This window comes from Melopsittacus undulatus, chromosome 8 (genome assembly GCF_012275295.1).
Source record: "Melopsittacus undulatus isolate bMelUnd1 chromosome 8, bMelUnd1.mat.Z, whole genome shotgun sequence".
NCBI classification, from domain to species: Eukaryota; Metazoa; Chordata; class Aves; order Psittaciformes; family Psittaculidae; genus Melopsittacus; species Melopsittacus undulatus.
Genome location: NC_047534.1, coordinates 49,160,214 through 49,182,186, shown reverse-complemented (window position 1 = coordinate 49,182,186; position 21,973 = coordinate 49,160,214). Strand labels below are relative to the sequence as shown.

The following is a 21,973-nucleotide window of genomic DNA, read 5'->3' as shown; positions in this document are numbered from 1 at the left end:
ATATTAACAGCAAATCTGAGTAAATGAACTTACCAAACACATTCAATCAGAAAAGCGTAAGAAGACGAAGTATAGCACCTTTTTATTAATCCTTCTCTAATTCCTCTTCCAAAATCTGTTCACATAACTGTCTGTCATGTAGGTTGCATGTCAGATTCTAATGTCAAATGACTGAGGAATGTGGTGATTCCTTTTGTCTGACATATGATCTAGCAACAAGTTGAATGTTTAAGGTAAATAATTTCATTAAATGTAATTATTAAAGTGATCCATTCACAAAGAAATGTAGTTCCATTTAGTTATTTCTTATGACATAGAGATAAAGCTTGAAAGTTCTTTTAGCAGTGTTAATATATATTAAGATTGTAACAAAAAATATGGATTGAAGGATAAGGCCTAAATTCTCCAAAAGTCCACATTTGCAACTTTATTCTTTCCTGACAACACCTGCTAGTCTTGTTTTACTCCAAAATATCCAGAAATACATTTCTGGTTTTGATATTTAAAAAGCACATAATTTTCTTTATCCTATTATGTTATTATTTTCTGGCATTTTTGCCAACATTCTTTGCATTCCATCTTGTTTTTTTCCTTTGATGTTCTTATATGTTGTTGTTCCTTTAACAAATTGCTCATGAGAGTACAGTGTATTGAGGTAAAGAGAAGAGCAGCAGTGACATTAGTTTGCTTGGGTTTGGGAATTTTTTTGTTTAAACAAATACCAATTAAGAGATAGAAAATAGCTAATTTAAAAAGACTGCATAGAATAATCATAGGATCGCAGAATGGTTTTGAAGGTACCTTTAATGATCTAGTTCCAACTCCCCTGTCATGGGCAGGGACACCTTCTACTAGATCAGGGTGCTCAAAGCCCCATCCAAACTAGCCTTGAACACTTCCAGGGATGGGACAGCCACAGCTTCTCTGGGTGTTCCTGGAACAGGTGTTCAGGGTCTCACCACCCTCGTAGTAAAGAATATTTTCCTAATGTCTAATCTAAATCTCCCCTCTTTCAGTTTAAAGCCATTCCCCTTTGTCCTGTCACTACATGCCCTTGCAAAAAGTCCCTCTCCAGTTTTTTTGTAGTCCCCCTTTCGGTATTGGAAGACTGTTGTAAGGTCTTCCTAGAGCCTTCTCTTCTCCAGACTGACCAAGACCAACTCCCTCTGGCTGTCTTCATAGAAGAGGTGCTTCAGCTTTTGCCCGTATATATATTTTTGTTACATTAATTTTCAGTTCTGCATTATGACATCCCATATACAGGGATGGATTAACTGTTGACAAATGATTATTTTTTACTGATAGAGACCTTATTTGATTTACCTTTTTTTTGCAGGTGGTTAATTTCCCTGATGTTGAGCTGTTGTAATTAGAGTATCTTCTAATTTAATTATACATATTTTATTATTTGTTGGGAATATCTTGTCACTTTTATTCTTTCCGTAAATTAGTCACTTTTGTGCTTTTCAATGTTTTCTGCAGAGGTTGATATTTTTTTTGTGTTGGCACTATACAAGAAAATGCTGGAGTCTTTGCTTGCTTCTTTATCCCACTTACCCCTATTACGTTCTTTATCCAGAGTTGGGAAGAGGTATTAGTATAACAAATAGTTCCACCTGAAGTTATTTATTTACAGTTATCCATCTGCAGATAAAAAGCCTTCTGTCACAACTGAAACATGGGAACATAGAAAAAAAATTCATTATAATATACTTCATTTCAGGGCATGACACAATAAGCAGAGGCTTTCCCCAGGCTTAGCACTGGGGGTGGGATTGTGATTAATCAACCAGCATTATGAATGCTGCTCTCCTGCTGTGTTGTATATGACAGGAAGACCATGCTCTAGAGCTGTGAAAGAGAGCACATTGTGATAGAAAGTACTGCAGGTTTGGGTTTTTTTTTTTAATAATGAAATTAAATACTGAATTGGAAAAGTTGCAAACACTTCAGTTGATCATATTTACAGGCACTCTCCCAGCAAACCTAATTAACTTCAAGCTACAGAGTGCCATTAACAGATGGTACTTTTTGTCTTGTATTTTTTCACTAATTAGAAAATCTCGGTCTTTTTACTGATTGAAAAGAAATTTTCATTTTATTGTCAATGTGTCAGTGGAAAGTGGAGAGAAAAAAATACCACTTTGTATAAAGAAAAATAGGGCTGAAATACTAACATGTATTACAAGCATTTGCAGAAACGAACATAGCAAAGATACTTTCTTTTTTAAAGTTCTTCCTCAAATAAGATTGGAAAAGTGTGGAAAACAAAAGCGCGTTAAGATACCATTTTTCTTTGGTTTATGTTCTGCTTTGATTTTTCATATTCCTGAGTTTGATGTCTACTCTGATGGCTTCTGAATTTTAATCCCACTGTACCCTTTTAATAAGACTCTTCTTAATTTCAAGCAGTCTGCCCAAATCAGAGGTAGTCATTTAAAGTGTATGTAAGGGAGTTGAATCTCTTATTGGAGAGAGAATAAAATGCAGGTGGTGGCAGAGAGGCTGAATTTGCTAATTTAGCTCACTGTGGTTTTATTCAGAGGTGTCACATATGTTACTCCAGTGACCTGTTATGTTAATTACTTACTGAGGTTATATAGTTAGGTAAGCTCACAATGATTCAGGCCTTTACCATGCATCTTACCTGTATCTTCCAGGTAACACTCAAATGACTCTTCTGATACCTAAGTTCAGTATATGGGAATTGAATATGTGGCTTAATACTATTATTGAGGCAGCAGTAGAGGTTTCAGCTGTGCTAGATCCATTGCAAACACCTGTAATGAAAGATAGCTGTTGCCCTATGGAGTTGACATGCAGTATCCTTGACAAATGAAAGCAAGAGGAAGAACTGGAAGCCCAGAGAGATCAAGTAAGACTCTAGGTCACACACCATGTGAGTGGCAGAACTAGGGACAATAACCAGGTCTTCTGATTACTCATGATCATCACCTGGATCTCATGCTGACCTACTTTAGTGCTACCTTTTGTTTTTAAAATGACCTCTGTGCTATGGATCTTCCTAGAGAAGTTCACTGAGACTTTACTGCATATTGGTTTATCAGATAGTCATTTGCTACTTCCCTGCACCTCCTTTTTTGGATAAACTTTAGCTTTTCTTGGTAAATGGTAAGTCTATATGAGCTTTGCCAAAGGGAAAAATTTGTATAGCAGAGTCTTTAAAGCTGCCAAAGTTTTCTGTACTCTTTTTAACACATGTGGGTACCTAATTTAGTTGCTGTAGAATTTAATAGCCAGTTATTTTTTCAGCTAACTCCTTGTAGTGTTACAAAGGTTAAAAAAATCAAAAAGTAGAAAATGTAATTGAAAGGAAATATCTTGCATGCAAACATTTTCAAGTCTGTATTTCTGAGAATATTTTTCAATGTGGCTATCAAAGTTGCAAAGTTTGGATTTAGTAATTTAATCACTTCAGGGTCAAAACTAAGTTAGTAAAGGGTTTTCAGAGTTGTGTGCTCTTGATTTCCCTGAAGGAGGCTGAAAAATGGGGTTGCTTGCTGCCTAGCTTGGAGGTGCTTAGTTCCTCCTAGAACTGGATGTTAAATCCTAGCTGACATACAAAGTGTGGCAGAAATAATAGAAATGTGATTTTGTGGGAGGTTTTAGGTTTTTGTTTGTTTGTTTGTTTGGGGTTTTTTATGTTACCCTGGCACAACCTGCCTTTCTGTGTGCAAAATGGCAGGATCAATGAGTCACTGAGATAGTTTTCTTACGACCTGTCAGGCACAACCCTTAGGATTCATAGCTGTTAGTATGTATTCTGTTGTTAACAGCAGCTACTGACTGTAGAATTTGTTCTTTGCCTGTACTTGCATAAGAACCAATGCATACATCACTGCTAGCGGTGCATGGTTAGATAGGTTTCTTCAGAAAGAAGCTGGCATTGTATACAGTTATTCTGAAAGGTGCTAAGAGAGGATTTAATCAATAAGAAATGATTCAAAGCCAGGCTGGATGGCATCTTGGGTGATGTGGTCTAGTGTGAGGTGTCCCTGCCCATGGCAGGGGGCTTGGAACTATGTGATCCTATGGTACTTTCCAACCCTAAATATTTATGATATTGCAAACCTGAATGAGTTAGAGTGACCTTCTAAGAGCCCCTGGGAATCCTTGACCTCATGGAGTAGGTGGTGGATCTTTTGTACTTCTGCGTTTATCGGTTTATTCTTTGGCCTGGGAGGGACCAGGTAAAGAAGCAGAGGCAGAAGGACTGGAGACAGGGCAGTGTATTTAAGCCCAGAGAAAAGCGTGTGTACAGCTCCATCCAGAGTATAGTTCCAGCTCCTGCTGGTGGATTTTAGACATCCTCACTCCTGCTTTACTCCTTAGTATCAGGCAGGGTACAGTGGGAAAGAAGTCTCCAAGCAGAAACTTACTATTGATTGCTATGAAAGTGTTTATAACATTATATTTGTCTTAAGAAATCACAATGTTCTGAAGACCATTTTGTTGGATCAGCTAATGAATTGTATAATTTCATGTCGTACAGCTCCTTTAGGTCACTGCAATATGTCCAAAGGTAATGGTAATAAAAATATCTGAATGAAGTGCCACCAAAAACCCCAGTGTAGAACTCTGGTTTTAGAGCAAGAATCTATATTGCATTATAGTAAATATTTGTATTTATAGTAACCTAAGAGATATTAATTGCTCAGCTGTTTATATCAGCTGTAGTGCATAATTTCTTGACATGGCTTTGCCTATGTGGAATGCTGAAATTTTGTTGTTTGCATGTAGGGTATCAAGTAATGAGGCATCAATTTAAGTAAGCCATTTTGGCTCTTCTGTGATCTAGACTTGAGTAAGTCTTACTTTCCTTAAGCCTAAGTAAGTGCACAGATACTGGTGCATATCCTAAAGTCTGCAAATTAACAGGTTTCCCAGCAAGGATTAAGAAATTCCTACTTCTGAAATGGAACTTGCAGCTGGTGCGTCCTCAGCAATGCATGTTTTCATTCTTAAGAAGTCCAGACAATTAAATTCTCTTTGTCTGTAAAAGAAATACAATTGATTTATATTTTAGGGTTTAAGGAAGGTTGTGGGATTTTGGTTTTATTTTGTTTTTTGGGTTTTTTTTAGGTTTTTCTTAATATTTAAACTATGTGAATTTTCATTCAGATTCGATCGAAACCTCAGGCTTTTGACATCTTACTAATGCAAACTTTAGTGCAAACTTTAATGTTCTTTATGCAAATGCAGAATTTAGTGTTATGAAATAAGTGGATCCTGGAGGATGTAGCTCTATGTCATAAGAAATAATTTGTATTCTTCTTAAGTAATCTGAAATATAAAAGTTAATAGACCTTTATTTTAAAGCATCACATGAAAAACCTGAATAGGTTATTAAAATTTGCTGTATGGATGTAGAAATTAAAATTAAGTTAAATTCTGAAAATATTAATAATGAACAATTTAATACATTCTAAGTACAGTAGCCCTAGGGCTGAAAAATTTAAACTTAGAATAATTAGAATTTCAGTCACACATTTCTGAAGAGTGGTACATAACAACAGATTGTCAGCAGATAACGGAGTCAGGATTCCCTGGTGCTATGAAGTGTTAGGGGTTACGGAATTCCTGGAAGGTTTTTCTTTTCATTGTGTACTTCTAATTTTAATAATTAATATTGAGAGAAAAATAACAATAGACACTTATTAATTTTTTATTTCTGGCTTTACCTCTTGCGATCTGACCTACTTTGTATTAATGATGTTTAGATAGTTCAGTTTTTCCAGAATTTGCCTTTGAAACTAAAGCGAGTTCTGTTTCGTTTAGACGTTACAGAATAACCAGACGTTGAAGTTCCTGCTCCAGAGTCCTCTCATTGCTTGTTAAGGATGTATTAACTGTAGCTCCCCTGTGACTGAACAGCCTTACCCTTCACCGGGCATTCTAAGCCCCGGCCGGCCAGCACCTCCGTGCTGTGCTAGGGGAAATAGCGCCACCTCTTGGGCTGTCACGGGCAGCGTTTGATTACCTAGGCTGGGTCCCTGGACCTGGTCTCATGCGCTTTGCGTGTAGGGTGGCTTATTTTTGTATTTTCTCAATGTCTGTACTTTCCCTGCAGTTTGGGTTTGGTGGTTTGTTGTTTTTTTTTCCTTCTTCCTTTCCTCCTCCTTTTTTTCCTGTCCTTAATATGGATGCATAAAGTTTGACTGCAGTTTGACTGCAACAGAGCAGTGAAGGCTCATTTGGAGCATCCTGCCAACAGTGGAGAGGAAAACATTTTTGCACTTTAAGTAGATTTTATATGCAATTTCTCTGACTCCTGCTTCAAAAAAGCATTGTGCGCTTTTGTTAAAATATGTGTCTGGGTATGGTTTTGTTGGTTTGTTTGGGTTTTTTTGGATTTTTTGAAAGATTTAAGAATATACAGCAACTATTCCATGCTTTTTTGCCTCTTTCCTTTTATTAGATTGGTGTTTATTTTTAACTTGATACTAAGTGCTTAGTCAGCATATCTGTTAGCACATGACTTCACATTTCTCAATCTTAAACAAACAGTAAGTTATTATGAATTAAAAGATTCTTTCCTTCCAAAGAGAAATTATAATAGATGTGTAGCAATTGCAATGTTGTGCCAAATGCACTGGAATAAGAAACAGAACAAGCAAGCTTTTCTCCATGGCCTGATTAACAAAAAAGGCAGTAATTCACATCCATATATGTTTTTTCATCTCTTAGATTCTAATTGCTGTGACTTTGTCCATATCTCTTCAAGCATAGTCAATTCCACAAAATAGATGTTAACACCCACGACAATCTAGCAAGGACTTTAATCTCAATCTAGGTTGTCCCCGGTGGTGTGACTAACCAGGATGTATTCAGCTTTTTTAGATGGTAATACAGCAAATAACTTGAATCTGAGACTCTATCAAATGTGTTTATATCACATGAAAGGGTGTTAATTTTCAGTTTTAAAATTTTACTCTAACCTGATTGGTTCAGGCCTTGCTTTTTCCACACACTTGATGTATTAAGGTTCAGCTCAATAGCTCTGTCCCTTAGAAAATGGAAAAAAAGGTTCCTGTGCAAGCAGGATAAAAACTGAGTTTAGGATTCTATTCTCTTCTGGTACCCTTTCTGTGAGTTTTGGAGACGTTATGACTTGTGATGTTAGATACGTGTTTTGCGGCAATAGAAGAGGAAATAAAGCCTTGATTTAAAATTGGATATTTATTATAGGGTATATTATATGGTGTAGTTTTGCATTCCTGTCTCACTCTTTGGTGTAGCATGGGAATCTGGAGCTTCTTGCAAAATGTAGATATTTGCATTTTAGTGCTAGTTACATTAATTGTCATAGAACATTATAATTCCTTAAGTGTCTTGGAAGATCTTACTCAAAGTCTATGTAACATTATTTAAGCAGCACAAGCACAGTGATGATTAAGGGTTTGGATAAAATCAAATTGCAAGGCTGATTTACAGTTATGCTAGTTTTGTTCTAGGAGACTCCTAGATGCTGTAACATTAACCTTGTCATGTGAAATGGAAAATAAAGTCTAGATTTACTTGTGTACTTCACAAAATTTGAAAAAGTGGGAGTGTCATATGGTCCCAAACGGATTACCAGTTTAGTTTCTCAAATTTTATTTTCAGCATTAAATGATCATTTCAGCTTTCTTCAGTTCAGTATATAAATGATTCCACAAAATGTAGGGTAAAAAAAGAACCATTAATATGTGACTTTAAACTGTGCAAGATTGAATAGATGTATTTAAAATTGCTTTGGGTCAAATCAGAATTTTCGCCAAAAATATAAGCTCTGTATTCCCAGAGCTCACATCACTTCATCTAATTTTTTATTTTTATTTTTTTAATATATATGAAGACTACATTTGAAATGTATATCAATGCATCTAGAGCTAAGCAGTGGAACAGAATCATAGAATAGTTAAGGTTGGAAAGGACCTTAAAATCATCTAGTTCCAATCCTCCTGCCATGGGCAGGGACACCTCACACTAAAGCATGCCACGCAAGGCTTCGTCCAACCTGACCTTGAACACTGCCAGGGATGGAGCATTCACTACCTCCCTGGGCAACTCATTCCAGTGCCTCACCACCCTAACTTTAGTAAAGAACTTCTTCCTTATATCCAATCTGAACTTCCCCTGTTTAACCTGTTACCCCTTGTCCTACCACTACAGTTCCTGATGAAGAGTCCCTCTCCAGCATCCCTGTAGGACCCCTTCAGATACTGGAAGGCTGCTGTGAGGTCTCCAGCAGCCTTCTCTTCTCCAGGCTGAACAGCCCCAACTTTCTCAGCCTGTCTTCATACAGGAGGTGCTCCAGTCCCCTGATCATCCTCATGGAGCTCCTCTGGACTTGTTCTAACAGTGCCATGTCCTTTTTATGTTGAGGACACCAGAACTGCACACAATACTCCAAGTGGGGTCGCACAAGAGCAGAGTAGAGGGGCAGAATCACCTCCTTCAACCTGCTGGTCACGCTCCTTTTGATGCAGCCCAGAATACGGTTGGCTTTCTGGGCTGCAAGTGCACACTGAAGCTGGCTCATGTTCATTTTCTCATTGAACAACACCCCCAAGTCCTTCTCCACAGGGCTACTCTAATAGATTTGATTCAGATTCAAACTGTAGTTGTTTGTGGCTTGGAATACTGCAATAAATGGGGCAGGGTGTGCACAATCAGTTTAATACCCAGTAAATTAATTCAGAGAAAAACAGGCCTTGGGATAACTACTAATCATAATTTGAGTATAATGCCAGGTGATAATTCACAAGTTCTAGTTCACGACGTGAGTTTGTTATGAGATGGTGAGTCTCTTAACAGTTGATACAGATTTAATAGCTTTCACCTTGCACCACCTGTACACATCTGATCAATAATGTAGTTAGTGAAAGAAGATTCAAACTGTAGGTGTTAGCATTATTTTGGACTTAGGTAGTAAAACTGTTATTTGAAGAATTTCATGCTTCAGTCCTGACAGTCTGACTGACAGATCTCACTTATTTGGATGATAATACATCAGATAAGACAATAGATGCTTGTACTGGGGCAAAGTACTCTTTCTCAGACATTTCACAAGGCAAAAACTTATGGTCAGCAAGATCTAAAAGGAATGAAAAATTAGTTAAAACTTTAACTTGAATACATTTTTTTTACAAATTCTAGTGATTACATGAAAAATAATGTTAAAAAATAAATTTTAAAAAGTTTCTTTTATTGGAAAACTTGTGCATGTTTGATTTTGGTCCTGCAGAGCTCAAGAGTTTGGTTATATAATTGTAATTATATCTTGCTTCAGATACTACCATTACAGCATTGAGTGATAGCTGAGAGTAGAGAAACTTCTACATTATTGTTTCAGGAATTCTACTTAGAATTAACACATCACACATTCCCTTGCGCTATACTGTCAGGCTCCTTCATAATACAGCAGCTTCAGAAAAAGGTCTAAAGCCTGCATTGAATGAGGAATAAATATTATTTATATTGCTTATCTTTTGCTTGAACAGTTGAGAGTGTCAAGAAAAGTAGCAATAGTGGTGGTAGTAGGCATTAGTTATGGTGTTCATACAGATTGATAAATCTACTCATTTCAGAACTGGGATGCCATCACTAGTTTATTTCACACATCCTTTTGTTTTGATAACATCTAATTTTATGTTTTAACTGGCAGTTTGAGAAGCTGCATGTCCCCTTAGTACCCTGGTTAAGCCAATCTTCAATGATCAGTTCTCTGGGTTTATTTTAAGGGTCATTACTTATCAGCAGCTACTTGAGATGTGCCTTCCAAAAGACTAAGGAACATTTTGTTTTGATTCTGTGGATCAGATCAGATGAGTTCAGGAGACAGTTTTCCATCTGTTTCCCATCCTCAATGCAGCAGACAGGATTATCTTCTGATTTCTTCCAACACAGTTGCACTCTAAGATGCAAAAATTGCTTATTGGGTTCATGTTTTCAGATTACAAATTACCCAGTGGATGGCATTGTTCAAGAGAGAGAAACTTCGAGTAAGGATATCAGAAATCTAAGTTATAATGGGCACAGAAACTGTTGTGTACTTCATGATTCCTCAAGCCAAAAATTGATTGCAGAAATTTCAGTTATGCTGTCCTGTGTAGATGCAGACCTCCTTTGGATAGGATGTGAAACTAAATCTTCCCACTGTGTTGGAAAATCTTTGGGAGCAAGTAGAAGAGATGATTGTTTTGGCTTTATGTTCAGAAAAAAAGAAATTGGAGACAGACGGAGATGTCATTAGTCCAGCTTCTGCTGTTTTAGCCAGAAAAGCAAGTTCTGTCTTGCTAATGAGGGTTGGATGCCAGCCCTAACAAAATTATTTGGTTTGAAAACTGGATTCAGTGGGTGGAAATGCTGGGACTACAAGGTACCCAAGGCATGTATTCGTTGTATCAGGCCATGCTGCATCAATCTATTGTTTTAACCTGTTTGAAAGTTAACTATAGTCTCAGTGGACAGCAGTGCAGAGTAAATATGTAAATTTAGAGAGCCTTACACTTGTGGATTTCACAGTCATGTATATAAATGGTAATTCATTCTAATCCATCATGTACATGGTTTATGTACCAATGAGGAGGAATTTACTGCAGTCCTGAAGGATAGGTCTGATAAAACTGTGGTTTGATTTGAATCCCATGTGGGAAGACTGCTTGCTGTTTGAAATGAAATAATATAGTTTAGAAGAGGTCAGGATCTAGGACCTAATTGTATACTGGGTTTCTCTGATTTAGGATTAAACTTGTTTGTGTTTCTTTTTCGATGCAAGACAGCATTTTATGATAATATGTACCATTTGAAATTCAAGTAGGAGTAGCTTTTTAAGGAAAATGACACCTGAAATAATAATAAAAAAAAAGTCTATTATATATTTTCTCTTTTTTTTGTCGTCTAAAAGAATAAATGTTTCACTCTAACACTATTAAGTAATGGCTCTCTTTTTCTTTTGTAGGTTGTCTTAGTCTTCGCTCTTAGTATTGGTGCTCTTGTAATATACTTCATAGATTCATCAAAGTGAGTATTCTAGTACATTTTCTTTTCCCTCCTTTCCTGAACCAATTATACATCTTTAAATTGCTCCATTCATTTACATCAAATCAGTGCTTGGTGTTATCACCTGAGTGCAAAGAATTTTATAATAGTGCATGGTCTACCAAATAACTCGAGAATGGGAAAAATCTATAAAATGGATTGAATATAGTCATTGGATCTATAGAATGGAGAGGAACACTACTTTTGTTTGTTGAAAATATAGCTACTCTTATGGAATTTTTGGTTTTATGTTCATTGTGCCTATATGGAATCTTTAAAATTAAAGATTAGGATAAGTAATGCAGAAGAAGAATATTTGCAAGAGAAAAAAGTGTCTTAGAACACTGAAAAGAACACTTCTGAAAAACTCTGAATGTAATTAGACACTATGAGCATTGTATCGCATATCTGTTCAGATTTCCAACTGCTGGGTTTGATAGATTTCTCCCAAGATAAGGTAAGTCAGTAAAAATCTGCAAAGTATCTCACTAATATTTTTTTCCTTTTCCCTTTTTTTTTCTTTTTAGATTTGCACCAACTTTATCATATAGTGTAATAGTTGTGGCCAGGCAATAGAAACTTTCTTCCTTACCTTTTGAGACATGTGATGGTTTGATACAACTTGGTGTAACTATGAGTATCTTCTCTTTGTTATCATTCATACTTCACACTTGTTTTCATATCAAGCTGGAGAGTGTTAGTGTGGTGTAACAGGCAAATGGGTAGCATAATAATACAGAAGACTCTGAGAAAAGGGATTCAATAGAATGTTGTTCTGTTGAATCCAGTTGAGAGGATGATATTCTGACATATCGATAGCATCTTAAAGCTACGTATTTGCTGCTTTTCTCCAGACTAGGTTTAGGCTTGCTGTTAGTGCAATGGTTATATAGTGTGTTGGATTGAGTCAGCCTAGCTGTCTGTAATGATAGTGGTTATGTCCTAAATGAATCCCTATATGAGTCAGAAAATCAGACATTTCACTGTTGACATCTGTGCATACTGACATTTAGGTAGGTAGTAGCAGCAGCAAAAGGCATTCTTGAATACATGGATGTCAGCTCTGTATCATGTGAGTTTTAAGCTGTACCACTGTAGCCTAGATGTGTTAAGCGTAACACAAATAACTAAGGCAGATATGATTTTCTTTGCGGAGAGGAGCCAAGTGGTGGGAAAATTCAAGTTCTGTTTGAGCTCTCTTGAAGTGAAGACATTAATTTTCCCTTCTTAACATTGCAGTGAATGTTCTCACTGATTTCAGAAAATTTTTCATCAGTATGTCACCACTGAAGCACATAATGTGGTGTTTTTCTGGAGATCTTTTTAAAAACTTCTTAAAGCACAATGGCAACATCTTTTCATCTGTCATCCTGAGCTCTGTATATCATACTGAATTAGTGACTCAAGTAGAGAGTAACATTTGCTTGCCATGACCATCTTTAGGCATGGTCAGTAAAAGCACTAGGAGAGAACTCAGTTTCCCGCTCAACTGGTAACTCAGTGCTCCAGTTTTCTACTTCTTTTAATGGCAGTATAATGGAAATTGTTTATGATGTGAATATCCTTTTCTACTCTGTCTCTGTTTTATCTTCTGGGGTATGATACAATCTAATATGCAACCATAGACATAACCTGTGCTTTTCAGGCACAGATTTATTTATTTATTTATTTATTTATTTGGTTGTTTATTTGTTTGTCAAAGAAATTGATTTCTAATGACCAGTTACTACTGCCCTGTGTCTTGAAGTTTGCGGTTACTGGAGTCCCTTCAATAAGAACTAACATCAGTGTAGAAATAATAGAGCCCATCAGTGTCAAGGTGAAAACATGGAAACTCTCACAACTTGCTTTATTTGTTCTACTCACATGTGGTTTTCATATTGGTTTTTTGGAGTTGCATTTACAGAGGCATCAGTGTAGTTATTTCTAAATAGCTAATTTTTTCCAGTTTACTGTGTCACATATTATACTTGATCAGAATTGTACATAAATGTGCCATCTGGCAATGACTGTAAAACAGCTAGATCTAAGAATAAAAGTGGCACTGTGCATAAGATTTATACAACTATGCACATAGACATACAGGTTCATGCTGAGCCTTGAGCTTGTTTTCAACTGTTGCCTTCTTAATCTGACAGTTTTATTTCTTTTATATGTAGAAAATAAAAAACTTAAACATACAGAGAACTCTACTTTTTTATGCTCTTTTTATCTTTGTATTTCTGAGAAGATTTCAGACATACTTGTTCCTTCTGCATCATGATTTTATAAATTCTGTTTGTCTAGATCTGATATCCAGGGAACACGACCAAATGTAAAACTGCCAAGTTTTTCTTAAGTATACCATAAAGAAAATGCCCTTATTTTGGTTCTTAGCTTGATTTCTAAACTAATTGTTTAAAATGAGCCTTGTGCTTTTCAAATACATCTATTCTAGACTTTTCTTAAAGCTAAGTTTCTAAAACTATCAGAATATACCCTTTGTATCCTCATCTACATACCCCGCTTGTTAATACTGTGGTAGGAAAGAGAGCACAAAGATTTACTTTTAGCCACCGCAAACTAGGGTTTGATTGACACTGATCATGCTCTGCTCTATGTTATGTGAGAGCTTGGCCCATTTGGGATTGCATTGTTAATTAATCCCTAAAAAATACAGGATAATGCATTTTAAAATACAGTTTTACTTAATCAGATTAATTGTATTCACAGTTCTGTTCTAGAATATAGTTTATTGAGGTAGTGTTCTTCGACAGTGAACCACAAAATTTATATCAAAAATTAATCAAATAATTTTATAAAAATAAAAAGAAAAATCTTTAATTGTTAAGCTCCTTTGTCATGTCTGCAGCTTAACTTCTGCCATTCTGACTAGTGCATCATTACTCATTCTTTTGCCTGGCTTTTGTTAAATATATATAAAGTTATCCACACACATATTTGACTTCATAGAAATGCACTCTCACTTCATGTCTCATTAATTGTATTCTTGTGTTCCATTCTGTATGTGAATGACTTTTAGAAAGGATTGTCATTCCCTCCTGGAATAGTTTTCTTGAGCTTTATGTGCCTCATGTGATGCCTTTCCATTCAGTTTTTTGGCCTTGTCTTTTGAAGTGAAAGAAGTCTTTGTTACCTACTTTAATGGTTGGACTTGTTCTGAAATGTCTTTTTGAACCTAAGTGATTCTATGATTCTACTCATTTAGTAGTAGTATTAGCTGGAAACACAGATTTCAGAGGTGCTATCCAAGAAATGGCTTAGCTAAACAAGGTAAAATGAAGAGTCTTGTTTCTTGTTCTGGAGAATTCACACTGGTTTTTGCCACTGTATGGGAATATATGAGGAAGGATGCACTGGAAACAAATACTCTGAGGAATTTCCTGTGTGACAGCAAAAGGAAAGAAAGTGTCATTTGCAAGTTCTCTTGGAATGTTTGGCTTTACTGCTTGTTTGATACTGCTGCTGCTTTATCTTGTGAAAGACATTTGATTTAGTGCAGCAAAATGATCTACAGAAATACTACAAGAGTGATGAGGATTATTTATTTGAATCTTCTTGCAGATCCAGACTGTCACTGCCCAAGAGAATTCACATATTTCTCATATGTTTAGGCTGTGTTAGCCCATTTACAGATAAGTCTGAGATAGGACGTTTAACTGAGTACTTCAGTAAGACTGTGTAAACACCAAAAATCAAGTATTTTTAGATACCAGTGTCATATTTTCATTATAAATTAGCCAGCTTTTCCACATCACCTGGACTAGTCTGCAGAACATTTTGATGACTCTTTCTTAGTATTACAGCCCTTAAGGGAAGAAGCAATTGAAATTTCAGTTGTAAATCAAACAATTCAATGCTGCTACATCTGAATTTTGAATGAATCCCATTGGACCAATATAAAAGAAAATTAAAATCTGTCTATGATCAGAAATACAGTTCTTAGAGATAGTTCAGTCATTTGATCCTCCTCCCTACCCCCGTCCCCCAATGTTCTAGCAAATTTTATTATAAGCATCAGGTTGAAGGGGATTTTTTTCGTTGTAGGGTTTGGGGGTTTTGGGGTGGGTTTTTTTTTTTGTTTGTTTGTTTGTTTTTTAAGTATCATGAATCAATTTTTATTTTACATTTATATGTTGTGCAGTTTTAAACTGATTTGAGTTTCTGCTCCAGTAAAAAGTTTTAGAGCTGTGCTGTATCACTTTGCAGTTCAGGTGCCTATGCTCTAAGTATTGCATTTGCCAGTATTTTAAGTGTGTACAGATCGTACATAGCATTTCAGTCTTCATATTTGAGGAATTAAGTAAGTAAGACTTAAATAGCACTAAGCTTTGTGTCAACCCTTCCTACTTATAGTGAAATTTACTCATGCAGAAGTATTATAATTATGTTTGTAAAACTCTTCTTTGTATTACTACACTCAATAGCCCACACAAAGTGGCCACAGGAGCGTTCCTTCGTACTTTAAGTACACATTTGCATTAATGTATATACTTCTTTTTATGATGCATGAATAGAGATGAAGAAGCTGATTTAAATTCTGGTATCTGATTCAAGGATATGTTGTTAGATGATATTTACCATTGCTGAAATTACAATAGTCTCTATCTTGGCAAGTAGATTAAAAAAGTATTATTCTCTCCATAATGAGAATTCTAAGGAAATAATACAGGCAGTCTCATACAGAGTATCCAAATCCCCTGTGGTACTCTGCAGAGCCAGACTGCTTGTCAGTTTTGATTTGATTTTTATTTTTGTTCATTTTAATTTCCTGGCTATTTCTGTGAGCTGATAAACCTTGTCCCAGGCTGAAGTAAATCTAGTTGGATTTGTTCTCCCCACTTCTCCTAAACAAGAAGAGGGGGAAAATAGACTTAATTCTAAAAAACAAATCTTGGTTTTAGCTGCTTAGTAATCAAAGAGTGATAGGTGCCATTTTCCAATATAAAGAAAATTCAGGTTAAATATGTGAACAAATGTCTCCAGTAGTTTTTTCAAATCACTTGGGTTTTACTATTATAACAGAAATATAACTTAAGTTGTTCCTACTGCTGACTCTCAGCAAATGACAAAATGTGTGGTTTATAAAAACTCTGTCAGCACCCTTTGAACTGATACAGCATTAAATAAGTTTTTCGGTCATAAGTAAGGATTAATTGTATCTTCACTGTTTGTAATAGATATCAAAGTGCACACAATTGTTGGTTTAATTGAAGAGCAATTTGCAGAAGGATGTCTGTTTTGTGGCAATGAACTTTAATTTTCTCAATTGTTCTGTGAAGTTGCATAGGAAAATGACCATAGCTAAAATTCTTTGCTTTCATAGCATGCTGCAGTTGAAGCCAGGTGGGTGTGCAGGACGATGTATGGCTTCTCCAGGCAATTGAATAGCAGTAAGATAGAGGGCCTTTTTTAGGTACAGATGGTGCTAATTATCACTGAAATCCAGCAACAACAGGATCGCAAAAGAAACAAGCTGCAAGGGAGTGAGTGAGGGAATTAGATAATTATCCTCCATGTGTTAGTATGCACTTAGCTGTCTAGGACAAAGAGATTAGGTATAATGGCATGTTTTCTATGTGTTTTGGTAGACATCTGTCCCTTAAGATACAGCAAGCAATCTTTTAAGTGTTATCTATCTTGAATTATTAAAAAAGTTGGATATAGTGGGGCATACTGGTATAAGTTATATACATGCTGTATGTGCTATCAATCTCTTAACTCAGTGTTTCCTTTTTTGATCTGAAACGCTCAGAGCTCCAGTTTGCAAATTATACGTGGATAAAATTTGTAAAACACTACCTGAATAACTCTTCCAATTTACTAAGTCAAGGAAGATTGTAAAACTCCTCAATAAAACTTTCTAGTAGTCTTCAGCTAGATTATAATCATAAGTAAAGGTAATTCCTCTGTATTTATGATATTGATGAAGCAACATTGGATTATAATTGCTTTCATTAGTTGTACCTAATCACTAAGTAGGCAATATGGAAATATCCTGTTTTTTTCAGACAAAACAATGCAATGAAGTTTCTATTAATCAATGCCAGTAAATTGTGTTCGCTTAAGGGTCAGAATTAATTGTTGCAAATTAATTGCATGAGAAATACTGTGAATGAGTTTCAGATAAAATAGCGAAAGAACCCAAAGTTTTCTTCTATTATAATTGGCAACTCAAGCTCAGGGAAAATTTTTGGGTACTGTTTTTTGTTCCTTGGTATTACGCAGAAATTCTTACCAAGCATGATACATAACCTTGACGAAGTGAGAAATTGTAATGGGGTGAATTTTCTTAAGTGTTAGACCTTGTAAATGATTTCAGTAAGGTCAAAATTTCTGGGAACATTTAAAAGATGCAAAAATAATGAATTAATTTGTGGCATAAATCAAGTCTGATTTCTACATGCAGTTCTGGAAACAAGCCATTATCTTCTGTTTGTGTTTTTTCTCAGTATTGTACTAGTCAGCTTATATTTCAATATGTAACTTTATTTCCGCAGTCTTGATGCAGAATCTCTGAATTATTCAGATTGCAAGGGGCCTCAAGAGATTTTTTTAGTCCAGCCCTCCGGCTTCCAGCAGGGTTACCTAGACCGGGTTGCCAGGAATTGTGTTCAGTAGGGTTTTGAATATCATGAAGGACAGTCACAGTGTTCAATCACCCTCCCAGTAAAATGTGTGGGGGTTTTGATTATGTTTAATTAGAATTCCAAGTATTTCAGCAGATGTAATTTCTTCTTGTCCTGTCATTGGTTATCACTGAGAAGAGTCTGTCTGTTTTCTTTACTCTTAAAGGAGGCTTCATGTATACATCTTGGTAAGATCCTGAGCCTTCTGTTTTCCAGGCAAAACAGTCCCAGCTTTCTCAGCCCTCCCCATATGACGGTGTTCAAGTACCTTGCATCATCTTTGTGGTCCTTCACTGGTCTCAATCGTGTATGACTAGGTCTTCACGCAGGAGAAACATTTCCTTATGCAGCCTGGGATGCTGCTGACCTTCATTACTACAAAGGCTTATAGTGAACTTGTATACCAGGCCCCTCAGGTCCTTTTCTGCAAAGCTGCTTTCCAGCTGCAGCCAGTTTCATGCTAAGGAATGACTGAAGTTCAAGCTTGTGTAATTTTGTTTTTCCAATAATAAGTCAGCAATTTTAAATAACAAAACTTTTTACACGTGGTGAAATTTAGTGACTTTATTTGTATTAAAATATTGTCAGATAGGCCTTTATGTAAATATCTGTCACTTGAATTAATAGTGTTTATACTGAACGTAGCAGGCTTAAGGGTTTGATCTTCAAAAAGCTGAGCCCTCATTTTTCATGAGCTGGTTCTTGCATGGTTTAATTCTTCAATATCTGTTAGAATATTAGCTGGGCAAATAAGAGTAATGATTTCCAAGAATCTGAGATTTATTGTGGTTTTTTAAGGGGTAGATGGCTGAATTTCCTGTGTTTTTTTCATTAGTTTTCCCTTCCTCACTTTCTACTGAATAGTCAGAAATTTGCTTTTGATATGGACACAAATCTGAATTACTGGCATGTCTGCAGAGAGCACAACATATTGCTCTGTAGTTTCTCTCTTTAAAGGATGTGTGGAAGAAATTCAGCTGTGAATAGCACTGTCTAATTTGAATAGCCTGTTAGCTATGTCTATATAACAAGGCTTTTCAAAGGAGTCAGACTTTACACTAAAACCTGGCTTCATATTTTTTGTGGAAAGGAAAATAAAAATTTCACAGGGGTGAAATTTCTCAGCTAACACCAGTAGAATAATATAAGCCTTGGTAAGGCCTCAAAGCACGCTGCTTTTTCTACAGTTTTGTCAGAAATATATAGACAAACTAATGAGAGGGTCTGGAGAAAAACAGGAATGATGAAAACTTCCTTGTAACAGATAAAGTAATGTGGAGTGGTTGTTAGAAAAGGATTTGTTAAGCCTATGGAAGAAAAACCCCTCCACCTTGTTATGTAGGGAGGGCAAACATGGCACCATTATTTATGACGATAAATTCAGAGATTCTCAAAAGACTGAAGTGGATCCAAGCACAAGAAATATCTGTGACCCTTTCTGGCCCAAGGCAGACTCGTTTTACAAAATGCTGCTCTGCAGCTCAAGGTCACAATGACTCAGATAAGACTTTGATCTTTTAGTGTAGCTGATCAGTGAGAGGTTTTTGTGGGTTTTTTATTTATTTTTGTTAGTTTGTGTTCTGGTTGGTTGGGTTTTTTTGAAATTTTATTTTATTTTTAACTAATCAGGAGGCCACAGGTAGGCATACAGGAGTGCTTCTGAGGATTTGATGTTAGATGTTAGCATCTTATAGATTGTCTGAAAATGAGTAACATATCCAACAAGTACGAGCAAAATTAACAAAATTCATTTTTCCCTTACTGTATCCTAAGTCAGTTCTGTCATCTCATGACAAGTGGTATTCATGGCAAGAAAGTTTATATTGGTGGTTCTAGGGTGATTTGTAAGAAATGGATTTAAAAGCATAGCTTTTCATGTCTATGTTACAATCTGCTTTTGAGGCAAATTCTTTTGTTTCTGCTGGTTTGGTTTTGGATGCTGTTATGCTTTATGTGGGATATCTGACCCCTCAAGTGGTGGTGGTAAGACAGTGGCTTGACAGAGACTATAGCAGATTGTTGCCTCACCTGGCAATTTTTCTCCAAACAAATGCCTGTTGATAGAGGGCATTTGAATACCCCTAGCTGACATTCAACACTCCTATGTGCCAAACTTAATTTTTCTTTCCCGATGAATTACTTCTGCTTTTGTGTACTGAGAAATCAAAAGCCATGGGTTGAAAACAGATTGCAAGTTGACAGCTGCCTTGTAGTTGATACCTGTCAGTCTTTATTGCTTTCTTGCTTTGTTTTGAGAAGATTGTCCCTATCTGCTCTAAATTCCATTAGTTTTTCTTAGGGCAGGATCTCAAAGTTTGATTTGTGTGAGAGTAAGTGTCTTTCACCTGAAGGTACAGAGCAGATGTCAGGCATAATTAGGCATTTCTAGAAAATATATACTTCTAAAATATGTTTGAAGTTCTGTAGTTTATCCTCTGCTGCCCTGCTTGCATAAATCTTGCATTAGTTTTTATACCATACTCAGTTTGTGTTTCTGCGTGAACTCAGAAGTCTGTGTAGCCAGATAAATCAGAATGGTAAAAGGATCTCTATTATCTCAAAACCCCAGAATCAATGTCCTTTTAAATTTCTATCCATGTCTATTCATTTCTTTTCTGACTGAAGGCAAGGACTGAGGCTACTGCTATTTTTCTCCTTGTCTTCCATAAATAGTAATATTAGATGTTCCTTCCTTGGTCACTTGAAAGTAGACTTAAAAATGCACTTCATGGAACAATTGTATGGTGTCTCCATGAGATGAAGAAGTTATTACAATAGATCTCAGTTTCACATTCCTGTGGTTAGCTAGTCTTATAAAATTATTTTCGAAATGTATTTGATACATGTGTACTACTTGTCATGCTGCATCTGAAGAGTAAATTGTTACATGGTGGTTTATGTTACAATTTCCTAATTATTACTGTTTATACAGCAAGAATAAAATTTTGACACCATTATGTAGTAATATATAAAATATATATTTATACACATATATATACCTAAAAATAAATTTTCACTGACACTATTATACTTACATACACATTCTTTTGATAGTGACTTGGATCTCAATTTAAGGAATATGGATTAAAAAATTTGTACTAGCATTTAATTGTGCCTTAAATTCCAGTAGCTCTCACTGGAAATAACCAAGATTTCTCAAGAGAGATTTCTCAGGACGTCTGTCCTGTGTTTATTTACACCACCTACTATATGCATTAATTTGGAGGTCAGTTTGTGTAATGAAACTGTATAGGTCACATTTATGGCTTGCTCAGTTCACTTCTCTGTTTTTACAAACTCGTGTTACGTTGGTTGATGTGTTTCCAGTATTGCTGTGAGATCGTATTCTTAAATTACTTTTAAATTCTTTAAAAAACCACACCAGTATATAACTGATATACAGGTTAGAACCTTTCTTTAATTTTCACCCTTTTCCTCTTTTCAAATTAATCTCTGCAATTTTTGTTCTGTCCCAAAGTATCTGACAATGCATCTGCAAATACTTTCTTTCTCTTTAGACAGATCATTTGTGAACACTGAATTAACAGGATTCTTGCTTACCACTGGACAAATTTACAATCTATCTGGTAAAAGAGGCGATAACTCAGAGAAGATTTTTAAGATACCAAATACCATATAGCCATTATCAAAACATGGTTTGCATAGAAGGTGGCCTTTCAGAGTGGAGTTTAAGGTACAATCAGTGTCTTACCCTCTGACTCTTATGCTGTAGTTACAAATAAAGATGTGAGCTCTTTTCCTTTTTTTCTTCCCTTTTCTCCTGACAGCTTGACAAATTGTAGCTTTTGGGACACCCCAGTAGTTGATGAGTCATTTCTGCTTAAATTAGAATTCCTTGCAGCAAGGACACCCTTTCCCCTTTTGATGCATATGTTGTTTCTGACAGAGTCACAGGGCCAACTATGCCATGTTAATAAAGCAACTAGATTAAAAAAAATAATAATAAAAAAAAGCTGTCTCTTCAGTAAATACCAGAGCTGGAATCCAACACCACTAGAAAAAAAGAAAAAGGAAATCCCATTTAAGTGAACATGGATACCTGCATGCTCCCCATCCTTCCCCTGCTTTGCTGTCATTTTGAGGGTTTTTGTAGATAGCTGGTACAATTTCATGAACATCATTATCCCACCTTTCTTACCAGCCTTTCTCCCCCCACCTTTTTTAAACCACTCTGAGACCTGACAGAACACCAGCTTCACAAAGGGAGTTGTAAGACCTGATTAGTGTGTACAGAAGGAAAGCTGTAATGGACCATTACAAAATTGTTATCCTTTTAT

At 35.9% G+C, this 21,973-nt stretch overlaps 1 protein-coding gene across 26 annotated transcripts in view; it reads left to right on the top strand.

The window, feature by feature from the left end:
* Positions 1–21,973, top strand: part of KCNMA1 (potassium calcium-activated channel subfamily M alpha 1) — a 488,118-nt gene that overhangs the window by 216,528 nt on the left and 249,617 nt on the right. For all 26 annotated transcript variants that reach the window (XM_005152689.3, XM_005152687.3, XM_005152685.3 and 23 more), the window contains exon 3: positions 10,967–11,028. In XM_005152689.3, the coding sequence (XP_005152746.1) occupies positions 10,967–11,028 (62 nt within the window). The remainder of the gene's footprint in view (positions 1–10,966; positions 11,029–21,973) is intronic.